This window comes from Phascolarctos cinereus, unplaced genomic scaffold, assembly GCF_003287225.1.
Source record: "Phascolarctos cinereus isolate Bilbo 61053 unplaced genomic scaffold, phaCin_HiC Scaffold_726;HRSCAF=1367, whole genome shotgun sequence".
NCBI classification, from domain to species: Eukaryota; Metazoa; Chordata; class Mammalia; order Diprotodontia; family Phascolarctidae; genus Phascolarctos; species Phascolarctos cinereus.
Genome location: NW_027556098.1, coordinates 291702512 through 291726849, shown reverse-complemented (window position 1 = coordinate 291726849; position 24338 = coordinate 291702512). Strand labels below are relative to the sequence as shown.

General features: G+C 36.5%; 1 protein-coding gene across 1 annotated transcript in view; it reads right to left on the bottom strand.

Moving 5' to 3' along the window:
• Positions 1 to 598: 598 nt before the first annotated feature.
• Positions 599 to 24338, bottom strand: part of ARHGAP42 (Rho GTPase activating protein 42) — a 392658-nt gene continuing 368918 nt past the window's right edge. The window contains exons 20-24 of the mRNA XM_020996109.2: positions 23120 to 23500; positions 22584 to 22740; positions 15704 to 15766; positions 4251 to 4330; positions 599 to 1481 (exon numbers count right to left, since the gene is read on the bottom strand). Coding sequence (XP_020851768.1) covers positions 1393 to 1481; positions 4251 to 4330; positions 15704 to 15766; positions 22584 to 22740; positions 23120 to 23500 — 770 coding nt within the window. The 3' untranslated portion in view covers positions 599 to 1392. The remainder of the gene's footprint in view (positions 1482 to 4250; positions 4331 to 15703; positions 15767 to 22583; positions 22741 to 23119; positions 23501 to 24338) is intronic.

The window sequence follows — 24338 nt, the reverse complement described above, 5'->3', positions numbered from 1 at the left end:
CAAGGACAACCATTTCTGCAAAACAAGAGGCAATTGTATGCTTCATAAGGTGCTAGATATCTAATTCTAAACTTGATAAGCCAATACTTTCCTTTCTGATTTGTACTCATTGACAATTCAATACAATCCCCAAGAAAATAAAGCTTACAAACAAAATGATATAAAAGATTACCAAGCCCCAGATACTACTGTAGTGCAAGAGAGATGGAAGAAGCTAAGATAACCCAATTTAAACAGTATATGGCTTTATATTTCTTTTTCAGTTCAGTATAATCTTTAGAATATATAGCTTGCCCATCTAATGTCTTCACAGAAGACCTGTGTCATCTGTAGAAAAAAACTCAGAAAAAATAACTCCAACAGTCATAAGGCATTTTGAAATCTTATAGTAATGTTATGTGGCATCTGGGTCTGTGTTTTTACATTGTGTGTTCATATATAATTGGCTTATATTGTGTAGTCACATCTAATTGGTGTTTTATTGGCTTTAGAATTGTTTCTGTGAAGAGCCCCTATCAGACCTCAAGCAGGATATAAATAAATTTTTTTTATAATTATATTTATACAAAGGGGTAAAAATCTAGAAGTAAAGGAGATATCCATTAAAAAAAAATTTATTGAGTGCCTACTATGTGCAACACACTAAGATAAATTCCAAGATAAATAAGCCACAGTCCCTATTCTCAAGGGGCTTTTGGTAGTAAAATAGATAAAATTAAGAAGCTGTTGAGAGAGAATAATCACATTCTGGATCAGTGTATAACCTAATTTGGCCTCATTTACATAGACAACACGCATTATTGCATATGAATATTATCATCTCCTCAGATAACAAATAAACATAAAGTGATGTTGCAAATCTACTTCCTTGAAATGCTAAGGACCAGCAAAAAGTGAAGTATAAAGAAAAGTCAACTCAATACCTTTTTTTTTCCAAGAGACAAAAATATACAATTTAAATTATATTATGACACGTGATTTCTAGATACTTCAGGGAGCAGTGGGTTACGGATGAATATATTTGGTCAGGACTCCCAAAAATCTTGTAGCAGTTTCTTGGGCTATAAGTTGCCTGGACTGGATGACCAACTCAGTATTTCTATTTCCAATTCTGCCACTGTTATGTTTAAAAAAAAAGGTGTATGGTTTCTCTTTATCAAAAAGCAAGTCATTTGAACAGAGTGCTAGTTTGAAAAGACAGGCCAACAATTTAAATACATTTTGTTTCAATGACGGGGCTGCTGTACAAACTGCCAGTAAAGAACTTGACAGAAATCAACCATTTTCATTGAGTGGGCTGATCCCCGTATCTGTGTCAGATAAAATCATAGCGTTTATAATTATTATTGTTACCATGGATACCATGAAGATACTGCCATCTACTAACTGTAATTAGAGGAAGACAACATAATTTTCTGGAACTAGTCCTGTTTTGCCTTCATAAGTTGCTTTTAACCATCCAGGTTCCACTGATGGGTAGACTGCAAAGCAAAGACAAACACAGTACAATTTACAATCAGTCATTATCTGGGAGAAAGCATTTAAATCCTTATCAGGCTTTGGGGACATTCTCAAACTGACCATCAAGTCACAGACTCATCAGAGTTGAGGGAGGCCTCAAGGAGAATCAGTGAAGAATTACATGGACTCTCAGCATTGGAAGGCATTTCACAGCCCATCTAGCCAAACCCAAACTTGATTAAGAATCTCCCTGACAACATGTCCAACAGGTGGTCATCTAACTTCTGCTTGGAGGCTGCTATTGAAGGGAGCCCAACTGCACCCAAGGCAGCTCAGTTCCCTTCTGGAGAACCTTGGTCTTCATTCCAGTAAGCTGGAACCTGCCTCTTGCTGTGTCCCCTCAGTATTCTCAGTTCTCTCCTCTGAGGCCAAGAACAGGAAGACGAATCCCTCTTCCCCATGAAAGCCTTTCGAATACTTAAAAAAGGAAATCATGTCTGTTTTCCAGGCTAAACATCTGCAGTTCACTCAATAACTGATCCTTGTGCTGCTTAATCTTGATGCCCTTTAAAAGCCCTGATCACTGTACCCTGGATACCCCCAGCTTATCAATGCACTTCCTAAAATGTGGTGCATAGAAGTCAATTAAATATTCCCCCTGCAGGAGAATGGAGGTGGATCTGACCAGAAAAAAAGTACAGTGAGATGGTCACCTCCTGAATCCTGGATTATGACTCTCTTAGGCTAATATTGCATTAGCTTTTTTGACTATGATATCATATTGTTAACTTTTTTTACACAAAGCCTTTTCTGATCCCACCAGTTGCCAAGTACCTCCCTTAACCCCTCAACTGCCTTATGTTCATTTTGCATCTTCATATACATGTATTTAGGTGTATAATATGCATATGTACACACACACACACACACAGACACACACACACACACACACTTTTCCTTGATAAAATATAATCAACTTGAGGGTAGAGATTGTTTTAGTTTTGTGTTTGTATCCCAGTGCCTATCACAGTATCTAGTATACAGATGGCACTTAAATGCTTGCTAAATGATCTTGAACTAATAGCACTTTAAAATTTCCATATCTTTTTTAGATGAGTTGCTAGCTAACCGTTCCCCACATAGAAGTTGTCAGGTTGATTTTTTAAACCCAAGGTTTTTGTCAAAAACCAGTCATTTGAATAGATTATCAGCTTACTTAACATTATTTTACTTCAATGATAGCAAATGAAAACATGGAAAAGCATTTCTTAAGTGCTTACTATGTCCCAAGCATTGTGTTAAGTACTGGAGATACAATTAATAAAATGAGACCATCCCTCTTGTCTGTTAAAGAGCTACATTCCAAGTGGAAGGGACAACACAGAGAAAGGAGTGCAACTATAAGTGAGATGGAAAGATCTGGTAGCCCTTAGGGTGTAGCAACAGGTCAGACAGTAATGCCAGAGACTATAGCAGCAGACCAGATGGGAAGATCTGCTGGTCTTCTATCTAACTGGAAGGATTATAGTTGTTGACTCTCTACTTATTCAAGCAGTATTACTGGTCATATCCTCCTTGTCCCACAGAGGGAGGGAGTAAAGGAGGGGATCAAGGTTCTTTTCCTTGGTGGTGGTGATGGGAGGTCAGTTTCCATCTGGGAGGGGAAGAAAGGAAGGTGCTACTGGTGGGCAAGTTGGGGGGATGGCTCCCTGTAGCATCTGCTCTACTGGGACCTCTAGATGTGGGATTTGCATGGCAGCAAAGTCAGAGGATGGAAGGGGTAGGTAGCACCATTTCTCTGCTCCTACTAAGATCTCTGGTGCTTATCTACCCCTTTTATGTTTACGTTATTAGATTCAGCCCAATGTTCTAATCTGTTAAGATCTTTTTTGGATCCTGTCACCTAAAATATTAATTACCCATTTTAGCTTTGTGCCATCTGCCACCTATCCATACAGAAGCAGCTGGGCTTGGTGTCAGGAAGTCCTGAGTTCAAATCTGTCCTCAAATATTTACTGACTGTGTGACCCAGGGCAAATCATTTAACCTATGCCTGCCTCAGTTTCCTCATCTGTAAAATGTGGAAAATAATAGCAACTGATTTTCAGTGCTGCAAAGATAAAATGAGACAGTAGTACACACACACACACACACACACACACACATTCTATATTTTTATATGTGTACATGTTATTTTTTATGTGTATGTATTATATTTTATATGTGTATGTATTATATACATATTTTTATATATATGTGTGTATACACATAAATATATATGATACAAAAAATGCTATTTAAATGCTAGGTATTATTATCTATGCCTTCATTGAAGTCACTTATAAAAGGGTTGATAATAGGGTCAATGGCAGGTCTCACGAGCACTTCAGTACAAATTTCCCTCCAGGTTGAATCTACCCATTTCATTTTCCTAAGGGAGAAGCTGAATCTTGGGGGTGGGGTGTTAAGTGATTTGTCCAAGCTCATATGTTTACTTAATGGTGGATGTGGGACTAAAATCAGGTCTCCTGACCCCTACTGAAGTATCCTTTTTACTCTGTCCCACTATATTCCTCATCTTAAATACAATCATAAAAACCAACAATCAACAATCATTTATGTGTGTGTGTAGCTCTAGGTCAGGTAAGGGGCAGGGAGGGGAGGAAAGTAAAACACTATTGAGGACATGGACTCTACCCTCCTAGAGCTTGCAGTCTGGGAATAAATATGTGAATAGACAAATTCAATGAAAATGTGTTGAACTGAACAGAATTAAATATATTGCTTACCATTGGAAAATATTGCCCCTTGTGGGAAGGAGAGTTCATGACTGTGCTCAGCTTTACAGGAATACATGGCTTTAGCTTGGCTAAAACACAAGAAGAAAAACTGTAGCACATCAGAGAACATCAATTAAAGTGGATTTACATTTAAAACAATTTTTAAACGTGCTATTGTTTTGCTAAACTTTAGTTATTACTCCAAATAATCACTTATCTGATATATGTATAGATATACACATACACATATGATTCCATGCATGATGGTCAGGAAGAACTGAGTTCAAATTCTGCCACTGATATATACAGTTGAGTGACCCAGACAAGTCATTAAGCATCTCAGAGAACCAGGCAACACTCTAAGAATAAAATTTACAGATCAGTCACCATGATTGTGAGTCGAGAAAATCTACACATAGCAGAAAGCATAGATCCAGACCAAAAGAGGCTTCTTCCCAAATATAAACCGACATAGTCTATATGCATGTCTATGTATATGTATACATGTATATGTAAGTATATTACAATATATATATGTGACAAATGAAAACCCGTGAGAGTTTCTGAGTAATTAATAATCAATTTATTAATTAGGCTAGCTAGCAATCAATAAATTGATGGTCAGTGGTTTCTCTTAACAAAAGACAAAATATATGGAGAGGCTGAAAGCTTCAAATAATCCTTGAAAGAGAACGCCCTTGACAATTGAAAATCAACCCTAATTGGTAGACATATAATGAGAAGGTGGGATAGAAGTCTTTGGCTCCCGCTGAGAACATGGCTTGATCATGAGACTTAGCCACTGCCAGCAGGCTGAACAGGGGAATACATCTCCTCCAGACCACTCTGGTTGACTTTCTCCTTCCTGAGCTGGGTCACCATAAACTCTAATGGGGGAAGTACAAGGTCAGGTACAAGACTCTTCTCCTCAGGGTAAGAACTAGTGCAGACTGGATTCTGTTTATATCTAAACAAAAGTAAGATATCCTAGTTGGGTGGGGTCTTGTCCAAGATAGAAGAACAGGGATGAGGAACCTGTGGCCTGGAGTGTGAATTCAAAAGATTCAGTCAAATAGCCACACTTGAGAACCTAGAGGGCCATATGTGGCCTCAAGGCCACAGGTTCCCTACCCCTGTAGAAGAACATGTTCCTTGAGGGCTAGGACAATCTCATCAATCAGTCATATCCTTCAGAGACTGGCTTTTTGCAGGAGTTGGACCCTAAATGAGGAAATAAAGGAGAACAGCCTGGATCCTACTTTAATAACTTGTTATTAATCTGATAGTAAAATAATAATTTCCTCTCACACATATACATGTGTTTAAGTGTGTGTGTGCACACACTTACACATATACACACATTTTTAGAAAAGAAATGAGATAAATCAGGAGAGGACAAGTGGTCCAACAGCTTTCTTTACATGGCATAGTTTATGAATAGAAAAAAGATGACTTTTTATATAAAGTCAGTATCAGATGTTCTGACCATAACTCTCAAATGAGGTTCTCTGAGTTAACTTTCTATCTGAGATTACTCAAATTTTTAAAAACACAAACTATTTCCTTTCACTGAATGCCAACAAAAACTTCGTTAAATCTCACTGCTACAAAGTTACTAAAGGTAGTTACAAATGAAAAGTCCATGTTAGCCAGTATTCAGCTATAAAAATTCTGGAGTAGAAATACAATTATCTCTTTTAATTTCAATTACAAACACAAGTTTAAACATTTTCATGAATTTCTCACAAGCCATTTTCATTAGAATATTTCATACTTTTAATGAGCTAACTGGTTTTAGGACATACTGGAAAGATAAATGTGCACACACACACACACACACACACACACACACACACACACACACACACACACACACACTTTCTCCCTAATGTCTCAAATATCCATAGGGAAAATACTTGCTAAGATTTTTTTTTCAATGTGAGACTAGGGAGGTAGTAATTTCTCCTGCTAATATCTTCAGTTACAGGTGTTAGCTTTGGTTAGATCTCTGATGATATAATGCAGATTGTGTAAAGATGAAGTTTTTCTCCCCAGTGCTAATGCTTTGTCACTGCCTTTGGTCTATCCAAGAGGATGGGGAAACATAATACCATCCTCTATTGTGGGACTCTTAGGAAGATTCTAATTGTCCTTTGAAAAATACTTTGCACATCCTTATTGATATACAGAAGGCAGCTCTGAAAGCTTCCTCTCTCTTTTAATGATATCTAACCTATAGGAAAGGATTTTTTACAACATAATCCATACCTCATTTTTCAGTCTTAATTTCAAATTTTATTTAATGAAGGGTTAACTCAGGGGTGTGTTGGAGTTAGTCTGAACTAGTGGGAGAGAGGATAATTATAATTTTGGTATGAGCATTTGTTATACCTTGGAAACTGGCAAATGTTACAAGTCAGGACTTAATTTGTTAATTGTCTAGACTCATACAAATGTGATGGAGAAAATGTTAATAATGGATATTGACCTTAAAGATGTGTCCTGCGTACATTTTCCATTTTCCTGTTTCCCCCTACCCCCACCACCTACCTACACATAGCCAGTTGTTAAATACTTATTAGGTAATAATTTAGGAAATCTGAGCTGGCTAGCATGCAAAATTTGCAAGACTGTTCTTAATTTGAAAAGAATTTTTAAATGCTTTGCCACTACAAGTCCCATTTCTTTTGATTTTCCTTATAGCTTTAGCTCTATTACATCACTCAGCTCTAGACCAGGGATGCTCAGAGCCGCTTTTGTGCCTGTGAAACAAAGTACCCATAAAATGGTGTACCTAATTTTTTAAAGGAATTTTAATATTTAAACTGCACCTCAATGTGTGTCTTGTACAACTCTGCTGTGTACTCTGGGGGTGGGCAGAAACAAAAGAAGCAAAAGATAGAGGTTCTACAATTATGAAGCTTATTACCCACTTATCAGGAAAGATGAAACATGAAACACACAGAACACAGTGTAAGGTAGCTCATAATCCAGTATGTGGTGTGTGGTCCAGAGAGAAGTTAAATAAGTTGGTTAATAACTCCTATTATTTGTACAAAAACAAAATCACTAACAGCCCTGAGAGATTAGAAGTTCAGTTCCCTTTAAAAGGAACAGAACTGGGAATGAAGGAAGAGTGGTAAGGGCTAGAAGGTCACTATTCTTATCACTTTGATTTTTAGCTACTGCAGAACTCTTGAAAAGAAAACGAAAGAGAGAAGTTTAGATCACTGAGCATTCAGACAGGCCTCAAGACCCAGCAGTACTGAATTTAAACACAGAAGCCAGGTGCCTGCAAGCAATGGTGGTAGAGTACCCACTCTCCCATACAGCATTGATATCAATGAAAACATCTTTAGGAAAATGACCAAAGCTCTGTGAACCTCAGCTTTCTGATCTACAAAATCAGAATAACAAAATTTGAAGTACCTGATTCTGAGGGTTGTGATCCAATGTGACAATATACATAGGGTACTTTGTATACTCCAAAGAGCTAGATAAAAAAGTCAGCTACTGGGCACAGCTAAGTGGCACAATGGATAGAGCACTGGCCCTGGAGACAGGAGGACCCAAGTTCAGATCCGGCTTCAGACACTTGACACTTACTAGTTGTGTGACCCTGGGCAAGTCAATTAACTCCACAGCCTAGCCAAAAACCAAACAACCCTGCCCTCCCCCCCCCAAAAAAAAATAAAGTCAGCTTCTATAGTTTGGATTACTATGGTCTGCAGCAACTTTCTATAAACAATTGACAAAGCACTTCCAGAAAGCAGTTCAATTTAATTCAACAATGTAATATGCGTACAAATTGTGTATGAGGCACCATTATCAGTTGTAGATGGATATAAATATTAAAAAAAACACACTTACTGGCCTCAAGGGGCTTACAAACTATTAGCGATAATGCAGAATACAAACATAAAAAATGACATAAAGTAAACCTTAACTGATTAAGGAAAGATCCAAGAGAAAGTGTTATAATAAATCTGAGAAGGGAGTATTTACTTTCAACAGGTGGAATAAAGGAAGATTTCACATGAGAGGCAATACCTGATCTGGATCTTGTTTTTGTTTTTGTTTTTAGGCAATTAGGGTTAAGTGACTTGCCCAGGGTCACACAGCTAGTAAGTGTCAAGTGTTTGGTCTGAGGCTGGATTTGCACCCAGGTCCTCCTGACTTCAGGGCCAGCACTCTATCCGCTGTGCCACCTAGCTGCCCCCTGATCTGGATCTTAAAGTGAAGGATTTAAACAAGTCCAAGCAATGGGCAGTATTTTTGTGAATGAATAGGTATGGGAAAAAACAGGATAAGATCAGGAAATAGCTAGTAATGCAGTTTGATGGAACACAGATTATGCCTAGGTGAATAATGAGAAATGAGGCTGGAAATGTGCACTGGAAGCAAGTTACTGATGGTCTTAAACATCAGGCTAACAAGTTTGCATTTAATTTTGCATGCAATAGGGAGCTGATTTCTGAGCAAGGAACAGCAAAGTAAGACAAGTACATTAGGAAAATCATTCTGGAAGCTGTGCAAAAGCTAGAGTAGAGTTTGGAGGTAAGAAGTACAGTTAGGAGGCTGTTATGTTATAGGTGAGAAAGGATGAGGGCCTGAAGACGGTGGTAATGATGCTACTAGAAGGGAAGAGATACTTGCAAGAAATACTGTGAAAGTAAAATCAACAAGACTTGGGAATAGATTGGTTGTGGTTGTGATAGGTGGGATAGGGAAATGAATAAAAGATGACAATGAGATTAACCTAGGAGGATAGTGGTAATACCATCAGAAATAGAGAAGTAGGGAGGAGAAATAGTTTTAGGGAAGGAACATAATTAATTCATATTTAATTAGCTATATATATTATATTATACAATTCTAAATATAATTGTATAATACAGTATATAGAAATAATATAATAATTAATACATGAATATTTATATAGATATATCTTATATTTACTTGCATTATATATCAGCAAATTGAGCCTGAGGTTCTGATGGGATGCCTGAGTGGATATGTCCAGCAGGAAGCAGAGATGGGGGGGCTAGAGCTCATGAAAGAGATTAGGGTTAGATCCACAGGTTTGGCAGTATTTTCACAGAAGTGATAATTGAAGCCATTGAATTTGAGTGTAAACTGTGAAAAGATGGCCAAGAATGGTGCCTTTGGAGACACCTATGCTAAGGAGGCAAGATAATATGGAACCAATGAAAGAGACCAAGAAAGACTGTCATATAAGTAGGACTATCAAGAGAAAGCTTGTCATGGAAGCTAAGGAATGATCATGGATTTGGAGCTAAAAGGGAACTCAAGAGGTTATCTAGTTCAACAATCTCATTTTCCAGATGAAGAAATGGAGGCCCAGAGAGGTTAAGAGATTTGTCCAATGTCACATAGATAATGAATGACAGAGACAACATTTGAACCTAGGTCTTCTGACTCCATTTCCCCCACTCTTCTCACTACACTATGGCTGTGTCCAATGATGAGATGCAAGAATATCAAAAATACTGGCACAAGGCCTTTGCATGTGGACTCCTTAGGGAAAGAAGTTTCTGCAGAGTGATGAAGGCTAATAGGTGAGTGGATAGTGAGGAATTAGATGAAAAATACAGAATATGGTAGCTGGAGGGTATGGCAGAATCAAAGACAAGCTTTTTTTTTCCCTTAAAGGAAAAAGAAAATCTGAGTAAAGTAAAAGGGATAAATGTAAAGTCTTATGCTTGATTTTAAAAAATCTATTGTACAAGTAAAAGATGAGAAAACAAAGCTTTATCTTCAAAAGATCCATTGTAATCCTTCCTCTAACACTACCTAGAGAGCCTTCCCTCATAATAATGAATTTTTATAAATTCTGCAAAACAAACCAACATATAAAATAAAGTCTGCCATTTATGTTAAGTATTCAACACTCATGCTCCTTTACCTCTGCAAAGATGGCAGGCATATCCTTCCTTTGTGGGATATTATAGTTTTAATGGACTATAAAGCATGGGATATGGCAGCAAAAAAAAAAATCAAGCTAACACTAAATTAAAGGAGACACAATGTTCAGTATTAGGGAGGTGGTAGCTTTGGTGTATTCTATCCTGGCAGGCCACAGCTGTTGTGTTATGTTTAGTTCTAGGTGCTATATTTTAGGAAGGATGTCTATGTATACCTGAAGAATGTCCATAGAGGCCAATGGATGGTAAGGTAGCAAAGACTGGTTTTGTTGGCTAAATTGACTTCTAGGCATTTTTAGTGTCTTTGTTGTACTGATTGATTGAATAGTCTCTGTGAATGTTTATCTTTTTATCTGTTTCCCATTTTTCAATGTCAAAAGGTTTAACATGTAAGTTAAGAGTTGCCCCACTCATATAGCCAATCTGTTTTAAATTTTTATTCTTTCTTCTAATTTGGCTATAATTTTGACCTTTAATGCAAGAAACTAATGTAAAAAGACCATAGGTAGCTGATTTTATAATGATTTCCATGTTGGGAACTAGTCATTTTCTGTGTTATATATAAATATACATGATGCTTCTGACTAGTCTATAAACCTTTGACTATTCTTAATTATTACTCTTGAATCTCATTTTCTAACATATTTTGGGGGGAGAAGGCTGGGAAAACTGGAAAGCAGTCTGGTAGAAATTAGGTTTAGACTGACACCTCACACCATAAACAAAGATAAACTGAAATGAATAGATATAATATCATATATCATAAAGAAATTAGAGGCACAAAGAAGAAATTAACCCTTTGGAACTACAGGAAAGGCAGGGGAAGATTTCATGACTCTTGAATAGAGAGGATCACAGATTGCATAAAATTTAAAACATTTTTGCACAAACACAACCAATGTTGTTAACTGGGAAAAAATCTTTGCAGCAAGTTACTCTAATTTGGTCTCATTTCAATTTATAAACATAAGATCTATTCCCCAATTAATAAATGGTCAATACCATTTAAGGAAAAACTAGCCTAACTTGCAAGGGGGCAAAGGTTAAGATATTGCTGCCACCACACTCACTAAAAGCATTTACTGATGTTATAGGAGACTTCTTGCAAACAATCCAAATGAAAGAGGAATTTGTTTGTGATGGTGAGGGGTCCTCCAAATACTCCTACATTCAAATGATATTGTGTAGATGACCTGAAGCCCCAGTAAATTCTAGGACACTCTCAATGAGATGATCTTAGCAATTCACAATGATAAAGAATTCGTATTTCTCATAGTATTTCAAAAAGGTAGATTAATAGTGTACTGAGCTGTCCTTCAATACATATCTTAGAGTGGCAACACAGATGGACAAGAAGCTAGGCCCTCAGTTGAATAAAGCTTTTAGCTTTTTAAAATTTGACTGGAGGTCCAAAAACTAAGATCTAAAGAATCTGAGTATAAGATACTTGTTTTTATCTAGGGTAATATTGGGAAGAATATCCAAAAAAAAAATCCCCCACAAAAACCCTAGCCTATCATACTTCAGCTAAGTGAGAAACTGAACTTGGTAAACCCTCAATAAATACTAGTTAACCCTCTAATTAAATGAACAAATCTAAATGTTCCTTAATAATGTTTTTTTAAAAGGAAAATTGTTCTCTATGAACTATGACTATTATATATCTGGAAGAACTTGGATATATAGAGTCATTGCTATAAGAATAACAAATTTTGGTTACTTTCTAAGCTAATCAGATGTTCCTGGGTTTCTTTATAGGGTAGCCAGCTCCTTGTTACTAAAGTTCTTTAGGTACAAGTGGGATAACAAATTTTCAGGGTTTATTAAATGGAGAGCTCTAATTGTTAGAGGTGAAATCAAGCTTAAATTTTTCTCTTTGAAAACTCCCATAACCACTCTGTTCTTCATAGTTCTGCCCCAGGGGACCAAAAATAAGTATAATCCCTCTTTCTTTCAAATACGTGAAAATGGTTGAGAAACTTGGTGATCAGGCAAAAAGAGTAAAGCACAACACATGAAAGACCCAAGTACTACAGTGGTATGCACAAAATATTTAATAAATGGACTGTAGGAAGGCATTCAGTGGTTAGGTTAGATCTCTAAGGGAGATTTACAGGACAAGAATAGAACAGGATAAGAAGCCATGAATGGTCTGTAGTTTATACTCATGCCACTGAAGTACCAAAGTACGTAATTAGGAAATAAAAGCACATTTACAGCAAATCATAAAAACTAAAGGTTAGGAAGAGTGTCAGAGGTCATCCAGTCCTACCTTCACATTTCCCAAAACAGAAAATGATGCCCATAGTGGTTAAGTGGTATGTCCAACATTTATAGTTGCAGAACAAAACCCTAGAATTTGAGTCTCCTCTCTTAGTCGAATCTTCTTTCTCTCACACTATAGCGGTTTGTTTAAAGCCACATTTATCATAATAATCTCCATTATATTATAACCCTATGATTGAATATACGAATAGAGGGAATATTTTCTTAAAGCTTTTGTCTCATTTCTATGATTATTCTATATCCCATTTGCAGACACCCGTTTCCAGTTAGTGCAACCTAATAAAATATCGCCATCTGGTGGTGAATCTAAATTGCAGACCAAGGTTCCCCCCAAAACTGTTAAGAACTTCAAATGGAATTACACAGATATTTCATATTTAAAGGTAAATCTGAATCCCCATACCCTGGTCTTAGAATCAAGCTCTCCCACAATTATATTTGTGATGCTTGCCTTGCTCCACAAGGCAAGTCAAATACAGAGAATGAAAGAAAACTTTTATATGGGTTGACAAAATAATTTAATACAACTGACTACACAGAAAAGATTTATGGTCATGACCAAGAGAAGGTTAAGGGATACAATATTAGTGGACAGATGGAAATGGATTATGTTGGATAATAAACACAAGACAATAACATAACACTTATACTTGGGCCACTTATTTGACAATCTCAAATATCTAGAACACAGCCAAGAACCTAGCAAAAAAATTTAAGAAAGGCACTGTGGCAAAGTCTATATAACAGATTTGTGTACTTTAATCAGAAGAGAATTCCTCAGGTTCTGACTTACAACTTATTCATTCTTATTTAATTACTACCATAATTCAATTTCATTTCTAACCCACATATTAGAAGTGCAAATTAATAGGAAGAACAGGGTCATAATGGGCTTCTAGTGGTAGAAGCAATGACAGCAAGAAAAAAAAATGATGAACAGCTTAAGAGTAAGGGAAAGGACAAAAAAAATCATAAAACAGTAGATGCAAGAACTTGAAAAGATTAGTAGTCTAAGCCAGTGAGTACAAGGAAAAATAGCAAAAACCTAGGAGGTTATCATTTTAATAATGGTAGAATATAATAACTGGCATTAATAAAGATGACCCTGAGTTAGCAAGAAAGCTTTAAAATGTTTTATATCATGTTTAATTAAGTGTGCAATAATCTTTAGAAAAATCTTTTCATAAAAAAGGTGAAATGTTACATACACACATTTACATACATACATATATGTACACACACATGGAACTTAGAGAGAAAATGTTCTAGTTTATCAGGAAAATTCACTTATGTGGAATACCTCTTTCCCCACTGATTCTGGACAGATGTGTATCTCTCTACTTTAATCACACCATTGTTGTTGTTGTTTTTCAATTGTGTCCAACTTTTCCTGACTCTCTGGACCATAGTACTCCAAGTCCTTCTAATAGCCACTCTCTCTCAAAGTCTGTCCAAGTTCATATTCATTGTTTCCATGACATTATCCTATCCTGTCCTATGCCATCCCCTTTTCCCTTCAATCTTTTCTAACATCAGGGTCTTTTCCGATTAGTACCATCTTCTTTCTCATTATATGGTCAAAGCATTTAAGCTTCAGCTTCAGTATTTGACCCTCCAGTGAATAGCCTGAATTAATTTCTTGAAGTATTGATTGATTTGACCTCCTTACTCTCTTCTTCAAAAGTCTTCTTCAGTATCACAATTTGAGAGTGTCAGTCCTGTAATGCTCAACTTTCATTGTAGTCCAACTCTCACAGCCATACATTGCTACTGGAAAAATCATAGCCTTGACTACATGGACCTTTGTTGGAGAGGTGATGACTCTGTTTTTTAGTATGCTGCCCAGATTTTCCATAGCTTTCTTTCTAAGGAGCAAGCGTCTTTCAATTTCATGGCTGCAGTCACCATCTGCAGTGATTACTGAGCCCAAGAATATAAAATTGGATGTTGCTTCCATTTCTTCTCCCTCTATTTGCCAGGAAGTGATGGGAGCTGTTGTCAAGATTTTTATTTTTTCAAACCAGCTTTGACACTCTCCTCTTTCACCCTCATCAAGAGGCTTCTTAATTCCTCTTCACTTTCTGCCACCAGACTGGTATTGTCTTATATCTGAGATTGTTGATATTTCTCCTGGCAATCTTAATTCCAGCTTTTGATTCATCCAGTCTGTCATTTCTCATGCTGTTCTCTGCATATAGGTTAAATAAATAAGGTGATGATATAAAGCCTTGTTGTACTCCTTTTCTGACCTTAAACCAATAAACTGTTCCATGTTTGGTTCTAATTGTTCCTTCGTGGCTCAAATACTGGTTCCTCAGGAAACAAGATAATCTGGTACTCTCATCTCTTTGAGAACTTGTCACATTTTGTTGTAATCCACACAGTCAAAGGCTTTAAGGTAGTCAATGAAGTTTGCTTTCTCCATAATCCAGCAATGTTGGCGATCTGGTACCTTGTTCCTCTGCCTCTTTGAAAACTAGCTTGCTCTTCGAGAAATTCTCAGTTCACGTACTGCTGAAGCCTCACTTGCGGAATCAAGCATAACTTTGTTGGTGTGTGAAATGAGTGCAATTATTCGGTAATTTGATCATTCCTTGACATTGCCCTTCTTTAGGGCAATCGCTCTGTTACATAACATTTATCAAGTGCCTAATACATGACAGGCTCTGTGCTAAGTGCCAGGAATATAAAGAAAGAACAAAACAGAATCCCTGCCCTCAAGGAGCTCAGGTTCTAGTGAGAAAAAGATTGTGGAAGCAACTATTATGTACATACAAGATACATAACATGTAAATGGAAAGTAACCTCAGACATAAGGCACCAGAATTAGAGACAAGGAAAGGCTTCTTGCAGGAAGTGGGATTCAAGCTGAATCTTGAAAGAAGCCAGGAAGTGAGGTGAGGGGAAGAGCATTCCAGGTATGGGGACAGTCAATGAAAAGCAAAGGAATCAAGATGTGGAATGTCATGTGGGATGAACAGCAAGAAGGCCAGCATTTTAAAGAATAGAAGTAAAAGAAACAGGCAGGTTATGCCTGAGGAACAAAAAGCTGAGTATAACTGACTTAATTTTTCCACAATAAACTTGCTGAATTATCTAAGCACAAGTACTTTGTAGCTGGATAAACAGCGAGGCACAGCAGTTAAGTGAATGGTTATTAATAATTTTAGCAAGTCAGCATTGCTAAAGTTCTTTATTAATATAATAAGATATTATATTTAGAGAACTTACCGTCCAGCAGAAACCTGCTTAAGTGAACCAGCACTTTCAAACAGTTGGGCTTTAGCCGCCACTCTGAAAATGAAGCAAAAACACATGTTTTAAATTTGCTTTTCGAAGGTAACTCTTTTACTATCTGTCCCGGAAATCATTCAAGATCATCATAAGTTTCTGCTGCATCATTTAAAAAAAAATTGTTGTGAATACAAAAATGTGAACAGAGTACCATGAACTTTAAGTGAAACAGTGCTATAAATTAGAAGCATATTGCTAACTAACTATAAATGACATTTTTGGCCCAATCTTTCAGGGTACGAGATGAACACTGGGTTGCTATAAACCACTAGCTTCCTTTTTAAAAAAAATATTTTTTTATTTCTGGAATAAAACAAGCATTTCCATAACATAGTACAATAAAAAAAAGATGATTGCATGTGAAACTGCAAATCTACTATGCACAACTTGCTACTCCTTTCAAATATACAACAAAACTGGCCTACAAATTTCTTTTCCCCCCTTTTTTCTTTCTTCCTCCCTGCCCTAGAGATGGCTACCATTAGACGTGTGTGTGTGTGTGTGTGTGTGTGTGTGTGTGTGTGTGTGTGTGTGTGTGTAGATGTGTAAAATTATTCTATACATACTTGTAATTATCAATTCTTTCTCTGGATGCAGATAGCATCTTTCTTCATATATCCTTTGTACTTACTTTTGGTATTTATAATAGTTAAAATAACTTATTCGCTCAAAGTCATTTGTAAAACAATATTGCTGTTACCATATACAGTGTTCTCTTGGTTCTGCTCATTTTGCTTTTCATTATTTCATTATTTCATGCAAATCTCTCCATGTTTTTTTTTCTAAAATCACTGAGTTCATCATTTCTAATCGCATAGTAATATTCCATCACAATCACGTACCACAACCTGTTCAGCCATTCCTCAACTGATGGGTGTCCCTGCAATTTCCAGTTCTTTGTTACAACAAAGAGAGCTGCTATTTACATTGGAGAACACAAAGGTTCTTTTCCTTTTTCCCTAATTATCTTTGGAAATAGACCAACTAGTGGTATTGCTGGGTATAGACAGTTTAATAATTCTTTGGGCACAATTCCAGATTGTTCTCCAAAATGCTTGGATCAGTTCACAATTCTACCAACAATGAATTAAAGTCCCAATTTTTCCACATCCCTTCCAACAGTTGTCACTTTCCCCTATATCATTATAGCCGATATGGTAGTTGTAAAATGATTATCTCAAAGCTGTTTTAATTTGCATTTCTCTAATCAATAATGACAGCATTTTTTCACATGACTATAAATTGTTTTGATTTCCTCATTGGAAAACTTCCTTTTCATATCCTTTGGCCATTTATCAACTGGGGAATGATTCATATGCTTACAGATTTGACAAGTTCTTTATATATTTTAGATATGAGACCTCTGATAAACTGTCCACAAAAATTTCCCCAATTTTTTGCTTCCCTTCTGATCTTGACTATATATGTTTTATCTGCATAAAAATGTTTTAATTTAATGTAATTGAAATTATCCATTTTATAACTGTTTTCTGTCTTTTGTTAATTCATAAATTGTTGCATATCCATAAGTTTGATAAGTAATATGTTCCATGTTCTTCTAATTTTCTTGTAAAATCTCTCTTTAAATGTAGATCATGTATCTATTTTGACCTTATCTTCATAAATGGTGTAAGTATGGCCCAGTTTCTGCCATACTTCTTTCTAATTTTCCCAATAGTTTTTACCAAATAATGGATTCTTATTCCCAAATCTTAAGTCTTTACACTTGTCAAATACAAGGTTATTATGTTTATTTGCTGTTGTAAATTGTATGTCTGCTCTATTCCATTCATCTACTACCTTTCTATTTCTTACCCAGGGCCAGAGAATTTTGATAATTACTGTCTTATAATATAGTTTAAAATCTGGTACAGCTAAACCCCTTTTCTTTACATTTTTTTTCATTATTTCCTTTGATCTTCTTGACTTTTTGTTTTTCCAAATGAATTTTTTTTATTATTTTTTCTTGCTTCTTTCATGGGTTCTTCTTTTAACTTCATTTTTCCTCTCTCCAATAACTATTGAGAATGGTAAAGATCTCCTTCTTGGAGCATGTTCTTTATTAATTCATTTATCTACTCTTCCCTTTAATAATTTCCTACTTTATGTAAGGCATTATGCTAGGTTGGGGAAAGATAAAGAGATACCCAAATCACCATCAGTGTTATCTTAGTGGATCTAATATTTGTTGGACCTTATGGACTCAGAAGGTGGGAGGAAGTTCAAAGTGCAAGTACTACCTTTAACTCTATGTTTTAGCAGGAACTGTTCTTCAAATTATTTCTCATAATTTTAATGTCAGGTCTGGTTATTAGGATAGAAATATATGTGTATATATGTATGTGTATGTAGATAGACAGCCAGACAGACTGATAGATAATCTCAGGAAACATGGACTAGCAAATTCATGAAGTTTAATTAACAATAGTTTTTAATTATGAAGGAAAATGACATGGATTCTAAATACATAAATAATGGTCTTACTTGAAGTAAAGTGAAAAGAAATGAGAATAAGCTCAGGGCATAGATAACTACAACAATTACCTGTTTTTACAAGGAGAAAGCCCTTAACAAAAGTCCTACTCCATCCCACCATGGAGGTAAGTCTAAATTAAAGTTGATAAGATGATAGGTTCTACAAAGTTGAAGACTTTACATACAGGTCCAGGGACTACATTAATTTAACTGTTGTCACCCTTAATATCATATCTCTGACTACTTAACAAGCAGTTAACACGTGGGTCAGTTAGTCAATGAGCATTTATTAAGCACCTTCTCTATTCCAGGCTCTGTGCTAAGTGCTAGGAATATAAAGAAAAGTTAAAGGCATTTCCTTATCTCAAGGAACTCAAATGAGACAGCTAGGTAATGCAATAGATAGAAAGCAGGACTTAGAGTCAGAAAGACCTACCTGAATTCAATCCAGCCTCCCACACTTACTTAGGTGTGTGACTCTGGGCAAGTCACTTAACCTGTCTGCATCAGTTTCCTCATCTGTAAAATGGGGATTATAATAATAGCACCTACCTCCCAAGCTTGTTGTGAGCATAAAATAAGATATTTGTAAAACTTAGCAAATCTTAAGGCACTATTTAAATGCTATCAATGCCAATGCTGATAATGATAATGAAGTTGAATAAGAAACCAAAATACATAAAGGAGCTATATTTAAATGGAAGGATGGCTAGTATATTCTCCTCAGATGGAAGACAAGAGAGATGGGCAGAGCTGGCTTTATAGTGACACTAAAAGCAACAAGAAGCTTCATTTCATAGGACATTTATATATCTGACTTTAAAAAGAGACTCCATAAAGATGATTGTAGCCTATGGTCTGACATAAATTGCAAAGGCTGACACAGAGAAATTAACAAATTTTAGGAAGTATAATAAAAAACTAGAAAGTGTCAAGAGAAGGACAACCAGGATGGTGAAGCATCTCATGCTAATGCAAAGACTTAAGGAGCATGGGATAGTTGTCTTCAAGTTCTTGAAGGGCTGCCTATGGAAAAAAGAATAGAATTGTCCTGACTGTCCTCAACTGAAGTTGCAAAGAAATACATTTTAAGCTTGATGTCAGAGTAAAGAAGGAAAAATGTCTTTATTATTAGAACTACCCAAGAATGAAATAGGTTGCTTAAGGGGGTCTTTAAGCAAAGACTGGAACACCAATTACATGAATGTTGTATAGAAGGGACTCTTTTTCCAAAGTGAGTTAAACTACTTTGCCACTGAGGTCCATTCTTATTCTGAAATTTTATGAATCTGGAATTATCTATGAAAACAATTGCCACAATAAGAACAAAGGAGGTCCAGAAACCATTGGGACCAGCAGACTCTTGATTTTCATGCTGTTTAGTAAAGAGATATGACAGCCAAGGGCAACACAAACTCATTTACAAAACATAGTGGAAAAGGAAAACAAAATTCAGACAGTAGCACTACCTCACAAAACAGAATAATGCATTTGAGAAAAAAAGCCTATAGAAAACTTTGTGTGATATCCAACTAGATCAGCTTGATTGTCTTTGCACATGAAACCAGAAGGGCAAAACATACTCTAAGTGGAAAATTTTTGTCAATATTTTTATAGTAATCAATTTTTTAAAACTAGTAGTGAAATCACCATATTTGGAGTCTGTTAACATTAGTACGTGGTATACTATGTGAGGAAGAAGAGAGGAAGTGGTTAGACCTGACTAAATCTATCTACACGTATACACACACACACACACACACAAATAGAGACTGTGTATATGTATATGTATATATGGGTATATGTGTACACAGATGTATACACACCATGCATATACATGTAAAATTTATACATAATTATGATATTTACATCAAGATACTAATGAGGCTAATCTTTACAAAGATAATCATCAAAGATTTTATATATACATATACAATATATGTATACATGTATGCATGCATGTAAATCTATGCATATACATGTAGGTATATGTATGTATGTATACAGAAGAAATTCATAGTGGAGGAGACAGAATTTGAAGGTGTTTTTGAAGATTATTTCAGAGAAGATTCCAAAAGAATTGAAAAGACAGTCTCCCCTCTTCTGGCCAGCACAGAACAAAGGATGAGCTTCAACGTTTCTACTGAAAATGTTTTAAGGTCAAGATGTTCCCACAATTACCAAAACCAATGGCCAGTTTTCAGTCCTCATCCATTTAACTTCTCTGCTGTTTTTGTTGTTTGACCACATCTCCCTACGATACTGACTCCTCTCTTAGCTTTAGCGACATGTTCTCCTGATTTTCTTTCCAACTACCAAGATGCTCCTAGTCTGCTTTCTTTGCTAACCGTCCCTCTCTCTGCTCTTTCCCTTGGCAAGCTCATTGCCTCTCAGAGCCTCTCAATTACTGCCTTTATGCAAATGACTCAATGTGTTTGGCATGGTTTTCTATACAATGGACACAGAACTTGAAGTCACCTTACTCCTCTGGCTACTAAAGCAGAATCATGGGATCACAGAGTTAGAGGTGAAAGAAACCTCAGAAGTCATTTGGTCCAATCTTAACTGAGGCCCAAATTGCTTATTGTGACTTGCCAAAGTCACTTCGTAGTTTATAAGGACAGGCCTGAAACCAAGTCCGCTGCTTCCAAAACCAGGGCTCTTTTGACTGTATTATAAAGTAAACATATAAGTAAGTGCTTGCTTGACCAGAAAAATCCCAAGCCATCATGGGAGGCAGATTTTAAACTATAAGAAGATAAATTCTCCTGATATGAAGTTGTAACTCACTGCCAACTGTAAGAAAGCTTGAATACTCAGAACCGTTACTTTCAGCAAAGCCTCAGGTAATAAAAACCAGATAGGCCTCAGTTTTCTCCTTCTTTCCCCTTTCTCTTTCATCCTTTCCCATTCTTCTTTGTTTTTTCTTTCTTCCTCCTTCTTTGTATCCCTTCCTCCTGCCCTCTCTCCCTCCTTTGTCTCTTCTTTCCTTCTTTTGGCATCTGCCTCACTCTTCCTCTTCTTTTTTTTTGTTCACCAACACTCTGAATCATTAATTTCTTCCTATATCATACTCCATAGCAGCCTTACCTCTCCCACCCATTCATTCACTAAATAATTCATTTCAAGTAATCCTCATATTTTTAATAATTTTTTCCTTTCTCCCACCCCAACTCACTTTTTTTCCCTCTGCGAAAAGGAGTGTGCTTTTGTCAGGAACTGTTTTCAAAAAAGTATTTATACCTAGGCAAGAAAATATGGGTGAATGAGCTAAATGAAATATGGCCTTGATTATTACACTGAAGGAAGAGAGAGGGAGAGAGAGAGAGAGAGAGAGAGAGAAAAAGAGAGAGAGAGAGAGAGAGTGAGTGTTTTGGGTGTGGCAGAGGTAGGTGGCCCAAGATGGTGCTACACAGCTCAGAGTAGGGTGAGCTGGTCATGGCTGCTATGGTACCTTACAGTGAAAGGGGAGAGAACAAGCATTTATTGAGTGTCAATGTGCAACTGTGCTAAGTGCTTTATAAGTATTATCTTATATGATCATCAGAACGACGCTGGGAGGAAAGTACTGTTACGATCCCTCAGTTAAGGAAACTAAGGCAATGGGGTGGCATAGCTAGAAAGTATCTGAGGCTGGATTTGAACTCAGATCTTCCTGACTCCAGTCTCAGCACGCTAACCACTGCACCACCTATCTTCTTCTGGGGGATAAAAATAGTAGAGAAAAGGATGGTGGTGGGAGTCAGTTTTAAATAATAAACAGTTTATGCCCCTCTGTTCAGGTGAGAGGCAGCAACTTAAACCATAAGAATGACATTACACTAAATACAAATCAGTATCAGAATGTCTTACTGAACTGTGTAGTTGTCTATTAACCTGCCTGAATTTATACCTGTCTCCTAAGGAACTCAAAAGTGTTTCACTACATAGTCTTATATCCTCTAATCCTAACCTAACCTTCAAAATGTTATTGCCCAAATTTACATTCATAATATTTATTCTAAATTACATCTCTGTGATTTTGTCAGAACGAGAAGCAATGCAGATCACAACCCACCCAGGCAGTCATTATTCCAAGTGCAGAACTCTACCTGCTGTACCACAGTCATTTTTAATCATAAACTAGTTTCCAAAATAGTCTTGCAAAGGCACATAGATCACTCTATCCATTCTATAGCAGATCACAAGAAGAGAAAGAAAGTAACTTGTCCAGGGTTACTCAGCTTGGATACAACCTCAGATCTCAGGGTTTCCTAGTGTTCTTGCTAACCTAACTATGCTACTTAGTATTAAAATGGAGATTAAACAATTAAAAACGAATCCTAAGATCTTTATCACTTACACTGAACCAGGGCGCTGATATCCATTGCTTGACGTAGTATCTAACCTCAATCTCCTACACATTTTTGGAGGAAGGTCAGGATTTGGTGGCGCTCTGGGTGTCTCTTTGGAATCTATGGAAGTTAAGCTTTGAATGGATCCACTGTAGCTTTTATTTCCTATAAAGAAAATCCCCAAAATCAAAAAGACAAAATAAAGCTAATATCACAGTGCATGTTTGTTACAAAAAAAAGGGGGATGTTTTTCTTTGAACCAAAATGGAAATGTACAGAATGTTCAGTGCACAGTAGACCATCCTTGGGGAGATCACAAACTACAGCAATTTTTAAAATGGTATCACCTCACCATGATAGAGAAATTTAGCCAAAAAGTCACAATGTAAAAGGGTTCTTATAAACGCACAAATGTTAACATGAGCAAAGTTAATAGGCATCATTAGTCCTTTAACTTCTTAGCTTTTCCCCTTACATAATCACGCTGAATAACCAAGCAACTGATGATGCGACAAGAGAAAAGTGTAAGCTTTGCATTGCTTACCTTCAGTTGCAGTGATCGATCTGAGGGAGGAAGCTGCAGATCTCTTCAGTCCTGATAGTCCATAAGGCCCCTTTTGGACCAGATCTATTGGTGGGGAAATGTTCCCTGGGCTAGTAACTGATGCAACACTCTGACAGTCAGATTCCACATCTGTTTTGGATGCATCTTCTTTAGAACTTGATTCTGGACTAGTTGTCCAGAGCCCTGAGCTTTTCTGTCCATTGGAAGGTGGTGGAGATGCAATCCAGGGGATGCCTCCAGATTTTTCCCGTGGCTGGGAAGAAGCTGACTTAGTAGTGCTATTTTGTTCTGATGAGTGAGAGGAGAGTGATTCTATGCTACCCATAGGTGTACTATCTGGGCTGCTGCTGTATGAATCACCTGTGGTGGAGGGAAAAAAAAGGAAAGCTTTCTGTTAATAATAGCACTACTTAAAGCTGTACCTTTTCTTGCTGATGATGACTACTACAGTCACTGAAATTCTGGGCCTACAGCTGTTATTGATAGTTCTTCCCAATAAAGAAAGGGTATTTTAAAAAGTGGAATGGGTAGCTACATTTCTTCCATGGCACATATATATATATACATACACACACACACACACACACACACACACACACACACATATATATATATATATATATATATATATATATATATATATATATATACACATACACACATATATATAATGTATGTGTGTGTGTATATATATAATCTATGTATATATATAATGTATGTATGCATGTATGTATGTGTATGTATGTATGTGTGTGTGTACATATACATACATATTCACACACACACACACACACACACACACACACACATATATTTTCTCAAGTATTTACAGACCATAAGACCAAACACAGTAAGATCAAAATTTGCCCCGACAGCAAGACCCCAGAGTAATGGAACAATGGGAAAAGAGTTTCACTGATGACTGAATAGGGAGGCAAAAGGAATGGATTAATGACATCTTTTGTTGTTGTCGTTTTCTTTGTGTCCTGTCCTCTCCACCCCCTTCCAAGAAGTGTTATTACGATAGGATAAAAGGAATCCCTTTCATTTAATGGCACTATTAGCCATCAGCAGGCAAATTCAAAGCTGCACCAACTTCACAAAGGGCAAATTCATTTTCTGTAGCTAACAATTCTGCAACACGAAAGCTATTTTACTGGAGTTTTCTTTGATGTTGCAGGAAAATATGATAAAAACT